The following is a 22341-nucleotide window of genomic DNA, read 5'->3' on the forward strand; positions in this document are numbered from 1 at the left end:
CAATTATGGTCGATTTCAGTTCGATTCTAATTTTACTAATCAAATTTTGGGGTATTACGTATCGCATAGCCATTGAAATAGTCAGCTGGATGCAACTTCGTTAAGGGACTGTCAAGAGTGTTGTTTTCCAAACTTTAAATCGAGTGAATACCACTATGGAATGTTGAAATATAATTTTTTAAAGTCTTTTTCAGATTTAATTATTTAAAACATCCCTTTAAAAACTTTTAGATATTTAAATCATTTGTAATGAATACCACTACAAATGAACTAAATATTTATGAGCAAATTTGATATTTAATTTAGTAAAATTTTATTTATATTCATTTCATACTCAATGTCAATTAAATAAATAAATTTAAATAATTTATTAAATTAAATAAATAAAATTGAACAAATTAAGAATTTAAATAATTTATTAAATTAAATGAATAAATTTGAACATATATTCAATTTATTAACATTCATTATTTTTATAATTCAAGTTTTTTAATCAATTAATTTTAAAGATGATCAATTTGTTAATATTCATGATTGAACTTTGTGTACCCTTGGGATGGTGGGTAGTTTTTGGGATGATGTGATAGTTGAGGCATGAGGTGTTGTTTCATAAAATTTTAGGGTTGAAATTTAAAGTTTATCTAGTTTACAACTCTGCATCTGGAGTTTTTTGTTCGCATGTATTATTTATTTATAGCTGATAATACCATTTCAAATTTTATTTTAACGATCAAAGGTAAAAAAAAAAAAATGTTATAATTGAAATAGTTTATGGCTGTTACAAAGTATCTTATCCTAAATCCACCTCACTCATCAATCCCTCACAGAGTCCATCTGACGTATCTACCAAACCCAGCTCACCCAACCTCTACCCGCCCGATCACTCAACTCATTCAATTTATCAACTGGTACTAGACCCGTCTCTCCAACTCTGTACGCTTGTCCCTGAAACCTCACTAGTTCACTATATATATTTTTTCAAATAAATGTAGTTACTTACTCCTTAAATGAGTGCGATCTCATCTCGAATGGTTTCAGTTAATGTTGAGTAGGAGGGAAGAAAATGTAGGTAGAACCACCTGCTCTCGCTTTGAATACTTTCGTCAGCTTCACAAGAATGAGCCCCTAAGAAACATTCGACAAATATTGCTGGAACCACCTCCCCCTGTTTTGGGCAATTGGAGTCAGAAAATACATTGACAATTGTAATTTTGCAGGGCAGCAATCCAACTAAGGCCAGCAATTCATCCGACAAATATGTTCGATCAAATACATATTTGCGCCCCTTTTTTTGTTAGGTTTATTTAGATCATCACAGCCAACAACGCAACCAGTAAACAGAACAGCAGTGTATCTCAGAAGAGAAATTGTTCTGCTGCCTAAGTCATCATTCTTTACATACAAACTCCATTTCCAACTCATGGAAGCATCTGCCACCTGTTGCAATTTAAAATGGTTATAGGACCGCCAAACGGAGCTGGTCAGTAAGAAATCACACGCCACAATGATGGTTCGTCTTCAGCAAATGCAGATTACAGGTGAAATCCACTGAAGGTTAGGCGGTTACCACTGATTTAGAAAGCTTTAATATTTCCTCCCTTTGTGTGGCATCTCCTGAGAGGTAAGATCAAAAGCAAAAAATCAGTAGAGTAAAACAAAAGGGCGAACCACAACCAATACGCTGTTATTAAAAAAATAAAGCAACCATGAAAATTATCATTTCGCAATGTTGGAATGGTCAATAAACCATTCGCCACTAGAATCCAGGTAATGACACGGTGCATTGATATGGCAAAGGACCATGCGAACACATAACAAACGGAAGAAAATTGCATGGTTCACAAACAATTCATTCCAAAACAACTAGCTAGCGATCAAATAAATCAAGACTGTCAAAAGACCAATGAGGAAATTTTCAGTCAGAAAGAATTGACTGAGATTAATGGAACAAATCAGGCAGCGGCATGCAGCGACTGTGCTATAAAGAATTGTTGACTCAGAATTCAGTCAAAATTGTTCCGGGTTAGAATCAGCCGGATTCCAACAAATCAGACAGGAACAATCAAATCTTTTTAGAAATTCAATAAAGATTCCAGAGAGTAGTGTACTGTAACAAGAACCACCACTTAACAATATCTACAGAGCCATGCAGTGACTGTGCTTCCTAGCACCCCCTTAGACTGAGTGAATACACATGCAGATTTGCATTACCAACCTTCAATGTAGAATGCAAGCAAAAACAGGGTGCATCCATCAAAACCACAAGCCAGGCAGTTGCAAGTTATAGGAAAATTTTAAAAGAAAACAAAAAAAATATTCTAGTTTTACTATATTCGAAATACATATATTAATGTGTGATATGTAGGTTTACCAGATTAAAAAGTATTTTATATTTGAAACCAGAATGATTGCAACTCCTAGCAATAATCACACAGAAGATACATGAGCCAAAGAGTATAGAGTGAATTATAAAGTAGAATAAAACTTTAGCAACTTACACAACATTGATTTATCAAGAAGCAAGTTTAACAGTCTGCAACAGTCACTATTCAGAAAGGCAAGGAGATTATTGAACTTAACATATGGAATACAATACATTTTCTTGGATTAACCTGAACCTTCACATATTAGCTTAACTAAGCTAGTTGTTAAATAGCCATTTTCCTTGGCTATAATACCCCTCCCAACAGCCAAATACCTTTTTCTGTAACATCACTATAGGCTAAGGGAAATTCAAGGCACAAATCATGGGATAGGAATTACAAGACATGTGAATGCTAGTTTGAAGAGAACATTTTCAAATAGAACTTATAACTAAACCAGTTCCAAAAAATAAAAAATATATACATTAAAAAAACAGAATGATATAGCATAGACTAAAATCCAAAACAGATTAACTTACAGGTGGATAGCCTTGCACATAATAAAATTGTGGAGGCTGTCCAACAATCATTTGCTGTCCATACTGAAATATATGACATGAACAAATTGTGAGCACGATAACACAAAACAAAATTACCCTTGAATAGTCCATGAAAGTAAATTCAGGAGAATCGCATACCATTGACCCATTAGGGTGAATATATGCTTGGGAGGATTGCATTGGTGGAGCGTGAGGATTGTAAAAAACAGGCTGATGGCCAAATGGAGCAACCTGTGTTCACAAGTCATTATATAATGATAGTAAGTAAAGTTTATAATCAAGAAGGTGAAAATAGAAGTGTAGATCAGGTAAAGTCACTTTCACACCACTAGTTAATCAATTAATCCAAGGGGTTCTTTTCCTAAAAGTTCAGTAGCCACAAAGGATAAAAAAAAAATTCTCTGCACATCTGAATGAATTCTTTCCCGTGATTACCAACTAATGTTGACTTGCAATAAATTGGACAAATTTAAAAAGGGAATTTCCAAAGTATCAATATTTTACTGTAGATTTTATCAAGTTTGCAATTCCAACTTAACTGGAAAAATTAATGCAGTAGGATAGCAGAGATATAAATGGAAGGCAGATGAAACTACTCTACACTTTGAATCCTACTAGCAAATTCTAGCACAACATTATGATTCCCAAATTATATTCAGGAACAAGTTGAACATTGCTGATGCCTGAGCACCAAGCTAATTACTTAAGGAAAATTAGGCAATACATAGACTAGTTTGAAAGAACAAATCTACAGTTTATTAAAACTGTTATGAGTTACATCTCCTTAGTCAGAAGAAAGAGGTTGAATATTGGTTTTAACTGTTTGTCAGTATTCTTAGAACAGTGGATGACAAACTAAAAACAGGCATATCACAGCTGTATGTAGATTAAAAATGCACTTATACCAGTACCAAATAAAACAGAAAACCAACTTAACACAAAACAAGTAGCTATTTAGCCTAAGAATCAAGCATAGAATCGCAGCATCATTATGGACAATGGAACATGATAAATTATAAAAGGAAAATAAAGTAGAGCTAACCACAGAATCCATGTACCAATGTTCTAACAGAACCCCAAAAAAGATAAGCAGGAAAGCAAGTTTTAAATCTTACCCCCATTCCTACAGGTAGACCATGCATATGCTGAAAAGAAGCTACATTATTAGGATAATAGAAAGGCCCATCGGATACTTCTGCATGTGGCCTTTCAGAGGTTGAAGGGGAAAAACTCTTTGCATTTGGATTGAATTTGAATTCCTGATTATAACAGCAGAAGGGACTAGGATAAATACTAACTTGCATATGAAAAATAACTAGCCTGTTAATCAAAAGTGAAAACCATAATGATCTAAAAGGGGAAAAAAATCTGCTTCTGCCAGGAAATCACCTTAGCATTTGGGTTAAGAGACGATTTTTCAGAAGAAAGTGATCCGCAGGACCTTGGGGATAAACTAGGACGATCTGATGTCTCACTAGACACATTGTTTGGAGAACTATCTTGTCCTGTCCTATAACTAACTGGTTTGAGAGCAGTAGACACATCAACAAGGACTTGAGAATCTGAAGTTTCAGTAATTAGATCTCCTTGACTAGAAGCTGAAGGACTACACAATGTTCCATTTGTAGATAATCCTTCCAACTCTCCTGAAAAGTGGACATCAATGAAAAGAAACATTCAAAGTCAGCCAAGAAAGTTTAGTCAGTTCATACCACGAAGTCAATACTGACCTTCAGATGCTCGAGATTCCTGAACCTGTAAAAAAGATCATGTCAAAAGCGAGTAGAGACAGAATAGTAGTCATATAAAATATTTAAAATTATCTCACTGTATTCTCAGTCTTGCCACTTTGATCTTTCAGCTGAGTTGCAAACCTAGGCACACCACAGACATGAATCAAGATACTTGGATAAAGATTCATTGGCCATCATATGACCAAGCCTTCAAACAATTCCACTTTGAAGGAACAAATAATGATTAATCAGCTCAAACAGCACACAAACCTGCTCTCAGCATCCAAGGGTGGGGAACTCTGAGTAATGCAGTCAGATGCTTGGTGACTATCATGACTAATAGGATAGAGACCTGAATCCTTATCAGCATGCAAGTATTTATCCTCATCCTGCACAATTTATGAATGGTGAAAAAGAATGTTCAGGCAAACATCTTTTCATCTTTTTCAGATCAATCAAAAATTGTAGCTCCGTTGTTATTTTCTGGATGAGATATCTAGAAATAGCAATACTCAACATAGCAAAATTGTCAAATAGTCAATAGTTAGCATATTGTGAAATCATTTTACTGCTCTTGATATTTGTCATGTTATTCTAAGATACTCCTGGACAGAAATGTTAGTAGTTACCAGTGATGAACTTTTGGATGATGCCAAAGTTTCATTCTGTAATGTCTGCACTTCATTACTGACTTTAGTGCTTGAAGGTTCAGGTGATGATCTAGAAGTCACAACACCTGCTGATCCTGAAAAAATTTCAGAATTATAGGTGTTATCAGTTTCTCTGAATCTGATATTATTGTTTTCCCTACGTACAGCCGAATATCTACTCTCCTCATCAAGGCCAAGATTATCATGGAAGTTCAAGCCTCTTTCCTGTTAGAATTTGTTATTTTTATGAGTTACAGCCCATAAGAACATATCATTACATATAATTTCAAAAAGAGAGAACCTCAGCCTGATGAAAATCATGGGCTTCCTGTCCCTCTATTTCTCTAGCTATTCTTGAAGCCACTTTTTCAAGCTCTTTCATTTGAGGACCTTTTTCGAGTTTAGTAGTATAAAGTTCCTCATTAAATGTGCTCTTTACTCCAAACAATGCAGCATTTGTTTCAAACTGATCCCACTTCCTGAATAGAAAATCCATCCTAACAGCTTAGTGACACAAGAAAAAAAACTAAAAAAAACCAATATGAAAAAAGAAGATGAACAATTTAATTTAAAAAAAAAAAACAGAAAGATCATGCTATCAAAACTATCACTAAAACTTATGTGTGTGTGTGTGTATTTGATGTTCTTGAAATGAAGTAATACCTAGTAATAACTGAAATAAGGAGTTTTAATTATAAGAAATTCAAGACTCCAGAATATAAGCACTGAAGAAGAAATGACTGAAAAAATAGAGAAGATAAAATGACTCCAGAATAAAATAAAGGAAATATGAGCCAAAAGACATGTTGCATATAGCAATGCAATCCACTCTTCTAACAACCCTAATAAACAATTAGAATGTTGATGCTATAACAGATACCTATCCAGTGTTCCATCAAATATATTCTCCAGTTCAGGACATTCAGGATCATCGCCATCAGGGATCCAAGGCGTCAACTCTCTTTCTGTCTCTAGATGATGCGAATGAGAAATAACTGAATCAATCAAGAGGTCTTTGCCCTTCTCATTTGAGAGCCCACTGGTGAATTCATCAAGTGACACCTCCTGATATTTTGGGAGAAAAGAAACAGAATAAATCCTATATACCTAGCAACACAAACTATCAAGACCCAGAATTTTTTTCAGAATATAAGAGCAAAACAAGAAAAACAAAGGATAAATCTCAAGTAATTCAGGAGTATGCCAAAGAATGTAAATCTGACAAAGAAGTAAAACATAAGGAACATTTTCCTGGTGCAATCTACACCATGCATGATAACAGACAACAAGAAAAAAAGCCAATACATTCTGCATGGTGTTCTTATATAAGAAACCCATAAAACATGCAGTAGCATCGATGAGTTTGATTCAGGCACAACAAACATGCAGATTGATTCTGGCATGAGAGAATTTACATGGCCAAATATGTTCATGCCAGCCATGATCTATAAGAGACCCAGTGTATGATAAATCAATACATGCAAAGGCTTACTAACACATTGAATGGAAGCTAATTTAGTTCAAATCCAATAAACCTTTGCAAGAAGTTGAACAAGTTCTCGTGCTGGTACAATCATTAGCCGAGAAGATGTGATACTATCACGAAAAGACTTCTGCTCTCTCACGGAGCCATCCTTAACCACTTGAGCCATTTTCAGAACAATTTCTGTAAGCAAATTCAGACATGTAAATCTAGAATATGAGGGTAGAGTGGTACAAAAACATATCACAACTCAAGACAAATCAGGTATGGAAAGTACCAAAATCTCTATCAGCATTTGTTGCATGTAAGATCCCTGAAATTATAGATCCATTTTTCACATGGACTTCAACATGGCGACCAATCAGCAAGGACAGAACGTATATTAGCCGATCACGTGATGGGGTTATAATCCTTCCTGCAATTACACCATTTGTAAATCGTCATAAGCTTTTAGGACTGAAGTATTTAACAAGTATGGCATCTACACTTAATTCACATTACCAAAGTTAGGAGAGGCTGACTTCCTTGATTGCGTATGATTCTCCATCCTAGATCCTGTAACTGTATCACCTCTTCGGCGGTTATACCCATTAGTAGATACCCTACCTTGTTGAGAATTCATTCTCAACCTTGGTTTCTAAGACGATGAAACAAGAAATGTGTATTAAAACTCAGCTCCAGACACATGAATGCAGCAACACAAAAAAATATAACAAAAGCACTCAAAAAATGCAGTTATTTATTTGAAATTTTGAACACCCACAAGTACAATATTAAGGGGTTCCAAAAAAATAATGCTTCTTAACACTCTTAAACCTTGAAAAAAAAATAATGAAATATGGATAAAAGTTGTTGTTCCACATCTTCAGCATGGATCTTGAATATGATTATCTCATTAAACTAACGTTATCCGAGAGAGGGAAACAGGGGAAATAGCATATAAATATAAAGTATATTCTCTGGTCAACTATAGCTTTGAAGGCAATAATTTTCTGTGGCACTTCAATTGACAACATGTAGATACACATTCATATATTATCACTAAGAACCCTCTGATAACTATAATGTACAATATTGACCAGCATCCTAAGCTTCATATGGTTAAAAAAAAGGAACCCTCCTCCGTACATGAGGTTCTTGCCAATGTGACAGTTGGGGAGGGTCAGCATACTTAGCCTCACCCAAAGAAGTTTAGTGTTCTCATCAATAGCATAGGAAAGATAAGAAAGGATTGGACACAACTCTAGGTCCTATGCAGGATGAGATAAATTATTCATGTTAGGGGGCAAAGCCAATGAAAGGAACCCTTGATAATGTGATTTCTCTAAAATGTTCACGGCAATGAGGATGCCTTGCTTACTAAGAATCATGATAACCGGATCCCCTACAAAGAAACCATAATATTGCTCGAGCCTCACTTTAAGTCGTATATGGTACCAACAAATGATTCATGCCATAAAGAATTTTTTACTGGAAGAGAGGAAAATATTTCAGGTAAAGCAATTTATTGCCCTTAAGTCAACAATAACTCATCAAAACTAGGGTAAGTTAAGCCAGATCCTGACTACTAAAGATGGAAATAAACTAAAATTAGTTGGAAGATTATTACCTTCCTTCTTTGATGGTAACGTCAATGAAGCTCCTGTAGTTGGGTAGAAGATCCTGCCAGCAGTGAAAGAAGACTAGAGATGAGTCACTAGGTTGTTCTTACTTGGAAAATCTCAAGATAAAAACTGACAGGAAATTTAAAAACCACAAACAGGACAAGGTTCAATTTTGTGGTTCTCCTGTCTCATGCAGCTCAAAAAAAGGCTAAATCTAAGTCCACATCAGGATCATGAAGTAAAAGATTTTTTAAAAGGAAAAAAGGGTAAATGAAATTATCAATTTGATGGTGGAAACTATGAAGCAAAGTAATGGTAAGGAGGGTTCTGACTGACCAATACCATGTCATCTTAGAAGTGATCATATGATGAATTGGAGGGAGCAGGGATGGGAAAATATTAAAGTTTGTGTCTGAGAGAGGAAAAAATGGACAAAAGAGACGGATAAGGAGAATGATGATTGATGCATGAGCACAAGTAGATTACTTCAATTTGGAGTGTGTGCCTATCCAAACTTGACTCATTCGAGTAAGTTGTTTAAGCCACATAATTGACAAATAAGTTACTTGGAACTGGAATGAGGAAGACACTGTAAGTCTCACCTACATTTTATGCAAGAGATTATATTGCTCAGAAATTGCGCATCTATATTCTGCTTCAAATTGTCTTCTTATTCGTCATGAATCGTGAAAAATCAACCAATTGCATGGTGCAGTTTGACAAATGAGCCTAAATAACGAGTTTGATTCAACTATAACGACCAAGTCAGGTTTCCGAGGTACAAACATTAAGCATTCTATATATTTCATACATTATTGTGATGTCTGTTACACCTTCAAACAGAATTTGTTCATTCTAAAAAAAAAATTATAGAAGAACTAGAATCCAGCTGTTACTGAAGTGCTCTTATCCACTTACACGCTATTTCGAAGTGACATAGTTGTTGCCTATGAATGATCACAAACTAGCGGTATAATGTTATAGTATAGAACACTTAATGGGAAAAAAATGACAGGAAATGAGAAACCCTAGCGACAAAGAAATCGGCATGCATGCAAAGGAGAGAAGACTGTAGATCTCACGTTGAAAGGGAAAGACAAACCTATGCTGCTGCCTTTTTCCAATCTTCCTCTTCGTCGCCGCACTCGATCACTCGTCCTCGGCGCCGCACAACGCAGGAAACCCTCTCGCTGTCACACTTGGCGCAGAGCCACACAGAGAAGGTCGGAGAGTTCGAGAAGGGAAGGGGAGGGGAGAAAGCAAAGCACCGCGATCTCAAAATTTCGCTATCGTCGGCGCCGCACCAGGAAGGTCTCGAAAGGGGCGGAAAAAAAACAGGAGATTGCCAGGATGGGGAGGGGAATACGGCGTTGTCGGAGGTCGAGGGACCTCCGTGCAAATTTATTGAAGTAAAAGGGTTGGAGGGCCAAAAAAATTAGTTCGCATGCATAACCGATATACGCAACTCTTTATAAATTTTACTATTTATCTAAAATTACATGGGTAATGTTCGATTAAAATACATAGCTAAAATATTCACATATTTATTTGGTTCTGTTGTGAAATTATATAAGTAATTACGCAGGAAAAAGAAATATTATTGATCTTTTCGCTTTTTACACATTGAAATATGAATATGTTCATGTGTATTTATAGGTATATAATCATTTTGAAATTCTTCACAAATTTATATAAATTAGAGGGTTATATAGAGATGATGGGTTATGAAAATGAGGGAGTTTACGAAGTGTTAGAGGTTATGAGCATCCATATGTATTCTTTTACAATACTCTCCCTTGGATGTCCATAATTAAGGAATCTTATTAAAATTTTACTAAGAAAAATTCAATGGGAAAAAATCTATTGAAGAAAAAGAGTACGTCATTCCACAACTATATCATTATAAATTTATCGGACAATATAATATGGTATAGTGAAACTATACTCTCCCTATTTTAAATGTTATTTGAGATCTCTGTACCGCCGCATTTTAATACAATGTATTAATTTTTTAAATGTTATTGTAGGTAATGCTTTAGTGAATAAATATGTCAAATTATCACTAGAATGAATCTGTTGAACTTTAATATCACCATTCTTTTTTACCACCAAGAGTGAAGAAAAACTTTGGTGAAATATCTAGCATATTTGACTATACATGCCGCATTGTCTTCATACAATATTGTTGGAATTTTCTAGTTAGTAGTTAAACTATATTTTTCCTTGATACATTGAATCATTGATCTCAAACAAACACATTCCCAGCTTATTTCATGTATTGCAAATATTTCTAAATGATTCAATGATGTAGCGGCTATGGTTTGTTTGATAAATCTCCAAGATATGACTGTTCCACCATATGTAAATAAATAACCAGTCTGAGATTAACCTTTATATAGATCAAATAAATATCCTGCATCTGCATAACCAATTAACTCTGAAGTAGACATATTATAATAAAATAAACCCAAATTGATGGTACCTTGAAGATACCTAAATATATGTTTAATTTCATTCCAATGTCTACGTGTTAGAGAAGAAATATATCTTGCTAATAAATTTACAGCAAATACTATATCTGATATTGTATTATTAGTAAGATATATTAATACACCAATTGCACTTAAATACGATACTTCAGGATCAAGCAGTTCTTCACCATTTTCACTAGGTCGAAAAGAATCTTTGCTCACATCAAGCGATTGAACAACCATCGAGGAACTTAATGGATGAGCTTTATCCATATAAAATCATTTCAGAACCTTTAGTGTATAAGATGATTGATGGATAAAAATTCCATCCATAAAATGGTCAATTTGTAATCCAATACAAACTTGGTTTTTCATAGATCCTTCATCTCAAATTCTCTTTTCAAGATATCAACTATATGTATAAGTTTTTCAGGACTTCCAATGATATTCAAATCATCAATATATACAAAAATAATGATAACTTTTAGTCCATCCCTTTTTATAAAAATGCATGGGCATATTGGATCATTTTGATATTTATGTTACACCAAATCATCACTTAGATGTTTATATCACATACATCCAGATTGTTTCAATTCATACAAAAATCTTTGTAATTTAATAGAATGAATATTTTTAAAATTTGAACTTGATGCTTCTGACATCGTGAGTCCTTCAAGGATTTTTCATATAATATCATTATCAAGTTTTTCATACAAATAAGCTGTTACTACATCCATCAAATGCATTTCAAGCTTTTCTTTTATTGTCATACAAAGAAGATATCAAAATGTGACTGCATCTACTACAGAGGAATATGCTTCTTCATAATCAATACCAGGTTTTTGAGAAAAAACCTTATGTCACTAAACAAGCTTTATATCTTGTGATTTCATTTTTCTCATTTCACTTTCATACAAAAACTCATTGGTACCCTACAGGAGTTATACCTTTTGGTGTTTGGACTACAAGTCCCAAAACCTCACATTTTGCAAGTGAGTTTAATTCCTCTTAAATTGCATCTTTCCATTTTGGTCAATCATGCATACTACGACATTGTTCAATAGATTTACGTTTTTGATCACCATTTTCATAAACAATTTCAAGTGCTACACTGCATGCAAATTTATTGTCGATAACTAATCTTAATCGATTCAATTTCTTCTCTGTCCTGACATAATTTATTGAGATCTCTTCATTATTTTCAAGTATCTGGACCTCTTATAGAGTTTTATTAATAGTTATGTCAGTCATCTCTACAAGAGACCTAGACGCTTCAAAATGAACATCTTGATTAGTTGTTTCTTTTCTTTTTCAGGGATTTTTATCTTTAGAACCAATTAGTCTACCATGCTTCAGGCGAGTAGTAGTCTCTTTAATCGATTATCTAGTCGGTACATCAATATGAGCCAGAGCATTAATAGCTGGTATATGTGACTTAGTCACTTTCTTCAAGTCAGTGAATACATCAGGCAATTGATTTGCAATATTTTACAAATGCATTATTCTTTGAACTTTAAGTTCACATTGATTTGTACAAGGCAAATTGTGATAATGATGCATGTCAAGTGACTTCTTTGGGAAACTTTTTATTTTCTCCCTCTAGCTTTGGAAAAAATTATTTCATTCAAGTGATAGTCGGCAAATCATGTCGTAAAAATATCTCTCATCATTGTTTCCAAATATCTTATAATTGAAGGAGAATCATCTCCAACATATATTCTCAATTTCCTTTGAGGGTCACATTTTAGTGCGTTGTAGTGGGCTAATTTGCACATATACTACATATCCAAATATTCTAAAATGGGATATTAGGCTCCTGACCAAAAGTCAATTGTAAAGGGAGAATATATGATAATTGGTTAACCTTATAAGTATAAGTGTTGCTACATGTAAAATAACATGCCCCCAAATGGATATAGGGAGCTTAGTTCTCATAATCAATGGTTTAGCTATTAACTAGAGGCGTTTAATAAATGATTCAGCTAAACCATTTTGTGTATGAATATAAACAACAGGATATTCAACAATTATTCCAATAGACATACAATAGTCGTTAAATACTTGGGATGTAAATTCACCAGCATTATCAAGACATATTTTCTTGATAGAATACTTTGGTAATTGAGCTCACCGAATTATTTGGGCAAGCAATCTTGCAAACCCTCAAGTTGATAATAAACATACATGCGACCATCTTGTAGAGGCATCAATTAGAACTATAAAATATTTAAATGATCCATATGGTAGGTGAATAGGCCCACATATATCTCCTTGTATACGTTTTAGAAATATAAGGGATCCAATTTCAACTTTAGATGGTGAAGGTCGCATAATAAGTTTTCCTTGAGAACAGATAGCACATGATAATTCATTAAATTGAAGAATCTTCTGATTCTTTAATAGGTTTTCATGTGAATTCTTGATAATTTTTTGAAATATTATAGAACCAGGATGTTCCAACCGGTCATACCAAAGTATAAAATCATTTGAATCAATAAACTTCAGGTTTACTATTGCATTTGTTTCTACTGCATATATTATTGTGTAATGCAAACCAGATAAGAAAGCAGGTAATCTTTCATATACATATTTCTTACCCAACACTAATTTTGTAATATAGAGATATTCAATATTCTCATTATGTGTCTCAATGTGATATCCATTTTGGCAAATATCTTTAAAACTTAGAAGAGAACAATGCATTTTCAATAACAAATTTTGTTCCTCCAAATAATGATATATTAGCTCTTCTGGAACCTTCAATAATATTTGTACTACCAGATATTGTATTAACATTACTTTCACTCATTTCTAAATAAGAAAAATATTTTTTCTTTCTAAATATAGAATATATCGTTGCACTATCAATAAGACATAAATCTCCATTATTGAATCCAAAAGTCATGATATTATTCATTAAAATAAAAGAAATACATAATGAGAAACAACTAAAAGATTACTAAAGAAACACAATAGCAAATGAACTAATTTAATTTAAAATATTTAATCAATTTAGACGTTTCCATAGATATTTTCATTTCCAATTGAATTGTTTATCCCTCTATCAGGTCTACAAAGAAATCATAAATATTCAAATGTGTTGTCATAGAATGACCAACAATTATGTTATTGTCTTGAAAAACAACATTTTTCTTTATATCTTTTGCTTTGCCCTTCAAAGAAGCTAGGTAGAGATCAGTAAAGTATTTTGGAGTATGACAAGTACGTGACCAATGTTCTTTCATGCCACATCTATAACATGAATTTTTTGATTTATTTTCATCATTATCTTGTCCACTTTAAACTCTTTTACCATTATCATTTGTCCACTTTTGGTGGACATTATTATTAACCCACTTCTGGTGAGTTGTTGTGTTTCTTTTATTATAACCATCATGATTTTTTTAAAATCGATCATTTCCGTATCTACGATCACAACCACGACCATGATGAAATTTTTGACTGTGTTGTCGTTTATCATTTTTACCAATTATCTCATTCACTTCAGAGAATGGACTAGCACCAGTTGGACGGGTCTCATGATTTTTTATCAAAAACTTGTTATTTTACTCGGCCACAAGAAGACATGTGATCAACTCAAAATATTTCTTGAAACCTTTCTCTCTATATTACTGCTATAGAAGCATGTTAGATGAATGAAAGGTAGAATATATCTTTTCCAACATATCTTCATCAGTAATTTTTCACCACATAATTTTAATTTTGAGCTAATTCTAAACATAACTTAATTATATTCACTTATTTAAAATCTTGTAAACGTAAATGAATCAATTCATAACAAGCATTTAGAAGAATTACGGTTTTATAATGGCTATATCTTTCCTTCAAATTATTTCATAGCTCAAGTGAATATTTGATCGTCAAATATTCAATTTTCAATCCTTCATGAAGATGGTGGCAAATGAATATCATTGTTTTTGTATGATTTTGTAAAAATTCTTTATTTCTATCTTTTATGGTGTCTCCAAGACCCATAGCATCTAAATGAATCTCCGCATCTAAAATCCATGATAGATAATCTTTTCCTGAAATATCAAGAGCCACAAATTCTAACTTTGAAAGAATGGATATAGTGAGAATCTATTACAAAGAAAACTAAATCATTAATAATAATTATCATGCATTATATATATTTATTAATAAATGATAAAACATGATATAATCAAAAGATGATTTTGTAATACTTAATGGTAGAATATTGTAATATTTTTCAAACATTGCAAGTCATGTAAATATGTAACTAACTAATAGTTAATCGGACAATAGTTAACAAATCATGAAAGGAATTATAAATTTAACTTCTTGGCATGTATATATAAACATATCAATACATTTTTATTACCTATAGCTGGATTAAAAAAATAGAAGTATCATGCTAATAATGTATTATAAAATTATATAAACAATTGCATATGAAAAGAAAATATTATTAACATTTTCACTTTCTACACATTGAAATGAATATATACATACATATTTATAGGTATATAATCATCTTGAAACTCCTCATGAATTTACATAACTTAGGAGGTTCTTTATAGATGATGAATTATGGAGATGAGAAAGTTTATGAAGTGTTGGGGTTATGGGGATCCATGTATATTATTTTACTACAAGTTTATTTTATTTTATTATGTGTTTTTATGTCATTTTTATTGGATAAAAATCAAAAACCTTCACTGTCATTTTTTTTTATCAAAAGGCACCTTAATTTTTAAAAATATCAAAATAATATCTCATTCTATCTTACAAATAATTTATTCCAATTCTGTTATATTAATTTTTTCAAAATTGTTATAAGATGTAACAGTAGATTCAAGACTACTATAAAATATAACAGTTTTCTTTTAAATTATAAGTAATTTGACTAACATTATTTGTAACATTTCAACCAAAATTGTTACATCTTGTAACACTTTTTAAAAAATACCGTGACACATTTTAACAGTTTTAAATAAATTTATTAAATTAGTATTGATTTGTATTTAATTAAGTTTGAGCAATTTTTTATTTAATTAAAAAATATTTTTTAATATAAAAGTGATATAAGTGTAATAATTTTAATTAAGTATGAGTAAAATAAATATAAAGGATGATGATAAGATAACAATATTTTGAAATAAAATAAATATTTTATTTCTTTTAATACTGAGGCACTATTTTAATTGTAATATATAAAGGATTCACTTTTTAAAAAATTACCTACTATTTATATTAAATGTTTGTTTGTTAATTATGTTGATGCAATCTATCTTCGATCAAGGTTGACTACGCTGAAATTGATTCGAGTTAAGTTTTGATGTTTGATTTGGATATTTTATCAATATATTAAGGTTTACCGGATACTTAATATAATAAGCATGGTTGAGTAAATAAGGTGTTCGTGAGTGATGGGTCAAGTATGTTAAGTTGATTGGATACTTGATAAGAAGAGTAAAGTCCAAGTAAATCAAGATTGGTCGGACATGTATGACTTGGAGATGACAAAAGTTTAAGTAAATCACTATTGACTAAACACTTGGCTTGTGAAAGGAAAATTTAAATAGATTATGATTGGCAAGACATTTGATTGGAAGTTCAAAGAGTTGGTAAGAGGAAAATTCCAAGTGTATCATGGAGAATCAGACACTTGACAATGAAAAAGGTCCTATAAGGAGTTGGAAAGACGTGAAGTCTAAGTGAATCATGAAGGATCAGACATTTGACATATGACAGGTCAAGAGTGACAATGAAGAAATCTCAATATGTCAAGGTTGATCGAATGTTAAATAATAAAAAATCTTAGTAGGTGAAGTCAATCAGATACTAAAGGAGGCAAGAATTTAATAATTAAAAGACTAAAATAGAGATAGCAATTGATTGTTATACAATAGCAATAGCAATTCATTGTTAATCCTATACCCTGAATTCAGGGTTTAAGGTAAGAAAGAAGGCTTGCAACTCAATTGGTTGGTTGAACTGTTCAGTTAATTGATGGCTACTAATTGATTGCTTAGTTCCAGCAAATGACGATTGATCGTACTGTAGCAACAATCTTGGAATTGATTGACCGGTTCGACTGCTTATTGGCAAATAATTGGTAACTCCTAACAATCGATTGCTAGGATAAAAATAGTTATTTACAAGTGTAAACGACAACAGAATCTTTGATTACCAAGCGGAAATCAATCCAAATGCAATCCTATAAGTTGCTGATTCTAGAGTTGAGGGCTTAGCCATGCCTGGCATGGCAGGGTTCAAGCTACTTGTGGTACAACAAGTTCAGTTTTTTATTTATCTCATTTACTGTTTGTTGGTGAACGTATATCTCCAAATAAAATTCAATGTTTCATAAAGGAATGTCCAAAAATAAAATAAAAATAAGAAAGTATAATGAGAGAAATATATGAGAAGCTGACTTTCCAGATGATCTAGGAGTTTTTTCAATACTGCTAGTAAGAATTATCGTTTTGAAGGGAACTTCTCCACTAGTTGCTAAAGTTTTTTTTCACTCTGTAACAAAGCTACCACAAGTTAAATAATATTTTGAGGCCTATAGATTTCTTGTTTGCTCTAATCCACCACCATTCTTAACACTACTTTGGAAGAACGCACAAAATATCCAATCTGAATTCTTGAGCAAGAACATCTACGGGGGTGTTATCTTGAGGGAGTAAAGATCTTGGAGTGTGGCGATACAGTAGCTTCTTGCACAAACTTCTTCGGATTGTTAGGATCGCGCGCCCCCCGGATCTCGCTCATGTTAGGGGTCTCCACAAACAGCATGGTGAATTCACCAACCTTCTCAGCTTTGCCTCTCTTGCCAGCCCTGAGCACCAGATTGTTCTTGTGGTAAGAGAATATTCCATCAGCGAGGTGAATGATGTTGCCGGGCTCAAAGGTCTTGCACTCACTTCCCCACATCTGGAAGTGAACTGATGCAGTCGCGTCAGCTACTAGTGCTAGGCAAGTCATCTCTTTCCCATCCTGAGCAATGCTTCCTTTCTCCAGCAGTATAAATTGTGTGTTGACAGTGTTGGTTGCTGCAGGAACAATGTCCTTCAATTGTATTGCCCTTCTCATGTGTATGTAATAATCTGCAAGGGACCAAAAACATTGACCAGTGCATGATCACCTAAGATACAAATTACAGGGGTTTTTTAATGAACAATTTAGAACGCATAAAACTTTTCATATAATGTGATTTGCTCGAGAGTCTAACTAGTTTTTTTAGAAATTTCATTGAACTAGCAGGATGCCATTAAAACATGAATTACAGATGATCTGGAAGTTACCGTGTGTAAACAAGTGTATAAGGTAAGGTATAAAATACAAACACATATAAAGGACAATTTGCGATAATAATGCTTATAAAAGTTGATCAGAGGATGTTCCAGACAATATATGCACTGTACTGTTCAGGACAACCAAAAGAAATAGGATGGAACAATCAAACTATGATTTAGCAGATGGTTATTCATGTAAATTTAGTACCACGAAAGCTAAGGTTATTATTAGACAAAATGTAGTAGAAATTCATGTTCATGAAAATTACTAATGCTACTTCCCAAACTGGATGTTTTTGTCAAACTTATGATGCTTAGATCAGACATTTCATGAAAATATGCATCTACGAATAATCTAGATGACAAGTTAACAACAGTTAGTACTAAAAAAAGAAATCTTTTATTTGAACTTTGATATCAAAGGCATGTTTCAAATCCTTTATTCTATGGCATAGCCTCATTGAATTCAGCACTGATACAAGAGTAAATATAGTCTAAATTATGATGCCACTGAAATTATTGAAGGAAAGAACTGACTCTTTCAGACATTTAACTAAAAAGCACAACAAATGTGATACCGCATGACATAGTACAGAGTGTGAGTCTCCTTCAATCTCTAATCACCTGCAAATCGATACAAGTATTATGGAAATGTCGTAATTTGTAGCAAAAAAATCGGAAACATCTACTCATACAAACAAACTAAATAACAATCTTTTTAATATTTTACAAGGATATCGAATCTCATAAGAATTCTAAAGACTTAACCAAGAAAGAGTAATTAATCTACCGTCAAAAACAAATCTTTCGCAAAGAAAACAAAGGTAAATCCTACCCCACTCCTCTTCTTCGACCTCTGCTGCAGAACAATTCAAAGAAGGATCCACAGGTCGCAAACGAACATCGATTTCAACGGTCGATAGGGCACGAGAGCCCGCGCCTTCTCAATTCAATAACAAGAACAAGGGTCAGTAAGCGAAGATAGAAGATGAAATCCAAGAAGGAAAAAAAAACAAAAAATAACGAAAGCAGCCCGAGAAAACAAAATGCAAAACCTTCAGAGTGGAGACGACGGAGCGCTCGAGGATTGGGGCTACTCCAACAAAAGTGAAAAGCCCAGCTGGTATTTATTAAAAGGATGAAAAAAAGTTTCCAAACTTGTCTGGTTATTGGGTTCGGATTCATCTATTCCCAATAAATGAAATACGGATCAAAATTGGACTTGAATCCGCTTCACTTGCCGACCAATATGAAATATTATTTTATTAGTTTTACTTAACATTATCGTAACGGTGTTTATTAAACACAAGAATGGAGACTTGCACTCGATTCTTATTCTTGTTTTCTAAGAGAGAAGTGAAAATATTACATGGCCACATAAATATTCTTGTTTATATATATATATAATATTTTAAACTCCAATTATACCAATCAAATTTTATTTTTAACATCTAAGCATCAGATTATAATATTAAATCAGATTACAATATTAAGTAAAAAAAATCAAACTGAACAAAATTTAAATGCTTACAGATTTTACCTTTTAAAATTTAGAGTGAGTTATAGAAAAATAAATTTAGGTGTTCATAATAATGTTGAAGTGTAATTGATCAAGACTTATTGAATGTTAAGTAAAAAAAATATCGATTAAAATTGATAGGATGCTAGATAAAAAAAAATATGACAGGTCAAGATCAACTAAATACTAAGCAAAATGAGAATTTAATCTTGATAAAATTGAAATAGAGATATCAATCGACTGTTATAAAATAACAATCGATTGATAAATCCCTAAACTATGAATTCAAAGTTTGAAAGAGTTTATTGCATATCAATCGATTGTTGGTTGTGTATGAGTAATTGGTTGATGAAGCTATTGCAATGAATAAAAAATTATTGGATTAATCCGATACAGTACCGATCACTTTCAAGAGATAATTCAAGCAGAGAGTTTTTTTTATAAATAATTTATTTATATTGTATTTTATTTTGATCTTTATCTTTGCATTTAATTGTTGTTGTCCGTAAGAATGGAGATTGAAGGAGGTTTTTAACTTTTGTTAGGTATAAAGAGGGAAAAAGTATAGCGGTATTAAAGTCAGACTACTCGGCAGTGGAGTAAAAATTGAGAGTTTCGAATTATTGAAAAATTATTTATTGTGCTTGTGTGCTTTCAGCTATGCATTAACATTTTGTAGACGAACACGACGAATAATAAATCGAAGAGAATAATTATTCATCTCCTCTAATAGGTCATCTATCTCAACAATTATAATGTTTTTAGTAAACATATCAGGGATAAATTGTGGTAGATTAGTATTTATGGTGGCTATTGCCATTAAAAAATGACATAAATTATAAATACACGAATACATCCTGTCAAGAGGCTATATAATTTTGAAATGCAAATAAATAAACTATTGCAGTCAATTTGACTAGATTATGCTCATAGTTTAAAGATTTGTAAAGGTAGATTTAGAGGTGATTGATGAAAGATGGCATCAAGCATATGAGGAATTAGAATTTTCTTAGTGAGGCGGATTACAAGGCAATGAGCATGAAGTGGTAGTCGGCTCAATACCCTAGCGATAAACTTGTAATGAGGAGATTTTATAAGTGATAAGTGGATTATTAATGGCTTGGAGAGAACTAAAAATTTCTAGCAAGATGTATACTAGAATAGGTGGACTACATAGATGAACAATTAAAGATGTCACATTGTAGAAGTTTGAAGGGGCCGGACTTTGTCCCCAGGGCGTAGCACAGATGGGGAGTGTATGGTTCTGTGGCTGAAAGGTCCAGAGGTCGATCCCCGGGGTGTCGCTGCCTGGGGTTAACATCTCCGCCATGCACTTTCCATCTGTGTACCTGCATTTACCTCCCTCCATATCCGTGGGACCGGCTCTAGGGGCCGCTGATGTGGCGGTTCCACATTTTTTGAAGGGGTCGGACTTTGAGGTCTTGGGGTCGAAATTCGGCGTGACCGAGCATAACCTCCCTCATATCTTGGCCATTTGCACTAATGGCTAGTAGCCACCCGTGATTTACCTCCTCCGTGTTGGCCTAGGGACGGATTGGCAGAGGCACTGGGGGTGAATGAATCACCTTTTTGCCACTTGAAGGGGCCGGACTTTGCCTCCAAGGCTATGATGCATCAAAAGGTACTAAATTGTTATTTAGATATTTACAGTTCAATCCCTAATTATAATGTAATTTTAGATATTTTTTTTATCAAATGGGATACGTAATTTTAGATATTTACTGAGCTTTTGAGCTGCTCATCACGAGCACTTTCTGATTTATTCTGACGATTAATGGAAAATTTCTATAAGACTAGACTAATTGTTTTAAATTCATAGTTATTTAGTTCATCAAATTTTTTTTAAGGGCCAGGATTTATGCATCTGATTAAGGATCTAATCCGAAGGCATTGAAAATATTGATAACCTAAAAGCAACGTGACTAAAATGATGTATGTTCTCTAATGATGTATATAAAATGTCATAGATTAAATAAAGTGTTTAATTAACCAGTTAATGATTTGTATAACAAGATAGGCCCATAGATTAAAATGCTGATCTCGATCGATTAAAGTGTTCAGTTCATCCAGAGTATTTTATTAGTCAACTCGGGAATCAACTCAAAAGTCACTAAACACATTGGTTTGGGCTCGATACTTAAGCGCAATCGAATGGACATGAATAGAGTTGCATTATATTAAATTACTTGTAAGAAGTAAAACATATAGTAGCTTAATTAATTAATCCATCTTAAATAAATTTATAACCGACCGTTTGGAACAACAAACTCTTCCTTGACTAGTTCGATCGTCAGTCCAAGTTTGAAAACGCAGTTCTTGACGAAGTTGCATCTGACTTGGTATTTCTTAGAACTGTGACAGGTCGGTCCGGCAAGAACTCATTATCTCGCGTGGCGGGACAGGCGCAGTAGGCGGCCGGAACATTCCAACGGACTAGTAAATCTCTAATTCAGAGCAGCCCAAAGTTGTTGCCAATGAGCCGATAAAAAATAATATATATATATATATAATATATTAAAATTATTTTTTTTTCCTTTTTCTAACTCGTGGGGTAACCGGTAATCGGAGTCTGCCACAAACCAGCAACGATAAGTCCATTTAAACTCATTTTTAAATAAGTTGGTAAAATTTCAATCTAACTCATTAAA

General features: G+C 33.1%; 2 protein-coding genes across 3 annotated transcripts; both read right to left on the bottom strand.

The window, feature by feature from the left end:
• Positions 1-1184: 1184 nt before the first annotated feature.
• LOC122015323 (polyadenylate-binding protein-interacting protein 4-like) lies at positions 1185-9781 on the bottom strand. 2 transcript variants are annotated; one of them, XM_042572154.1, is made up of 17 exons: positions 9496-9781; positions 8399-8451; positions 7291-7426; positions 7067-7204; positions 6842-6972; positions 6187-6371; positions 5608-5785; positions 5286-5531; positions 4927-5045; positions 4752-4797; positions 4654-4678; positions 4313-4569; positions 4039-4182; positions 3062-3154; positions 2903-2965; positions 1568-1614; positions 1185-1437 (listed from the first exon to the last, which is right to left on the bottom strand). In XM_042572154.1, the coding sequence occupies exons 3-16, from the start codon at positions 7409-7411 to the stop codon at positions 1585-1587; spliced, it is 1776 nt and encodes a 591-aa protein (XP_042428088.1). In that variant the 5' UTR covers positions 7412-7426; positions 8399-8451; positions 9496-9781; the 3' UTR covers positions 1185-1437; positions 1568-1584. The 2 variants fall into 2 exon arrangements, with proteins under 2 accessions (XP_042428088.1, XP_042428087.1); XM_042572153.1 differs by having other exon boundaries at positions 1185-1614; positions 9496-9780.
• Positions 9782-17272: 7491 nt separating this feature from the next.
• LOC122017876 (SOSS complex subunit B homolog) lies at positions 17273-19293 on the bottom strand. Its single transcript, XM_042575586.1, has 4 exons — positions 19209-19293; positions 18989-19093; positions 18732-18777; positions 17273-17964 (listed from the first exon to the last, which is right to left on the bottom strand). The coding sequence occupies exons 3-4, from the start codon at positions 18739-18741 to the stop codon at positions 17528-17530; spliced, it is 447 nt and encodes a 148-aa protein (XP_042431520.1). The 5' UTR covers positions 18742-18777; positions 18989-19093; positions 19209-19293; the 3' UTR covers positions 17273-17527.
• Between the last annotated feature and the right edge of the window lie 3048 nt (positions 19294-22341).

This window comes from Zingiber officinale, chromosome 8B (genome assembly GCF_018446385.1).
Source record: "Zingiber officinale cultivar Zhangliang chromosome 8B, Zo_v1.1, whole genome shotgun sequence".
Taxonomy (NCBI): Eukaryota; Viridiplantae; Streptophyta; class Magnoliopsida; order Zingiberales; family Zingiberaceae; genus Zingiber; species Zingiber officinale.

Coding starts and splice junctions, on each gene's coding strand:
- LOC122015323 (XM_042572154.1), bottom strand. CDS start 7,411: ATGAATTCTCAACAAGGTAGGGTATCTACTAATGGGTATAACCGCCGA. Junction 5,532..5,607: donor ATGATTTTCATCAGGCTGAG/GTTCTCTCTTTT, acceptor AAATTCTAACAG/GAAAGAGGCTTGAACTTCCA. Junction 4,679..4,751: donor GTGGCAAGACTGAGAATACA/GTGAGATAATTT, acceptor TCTTTTTTACAG/GTTCAGGAATCTCGAGCATC.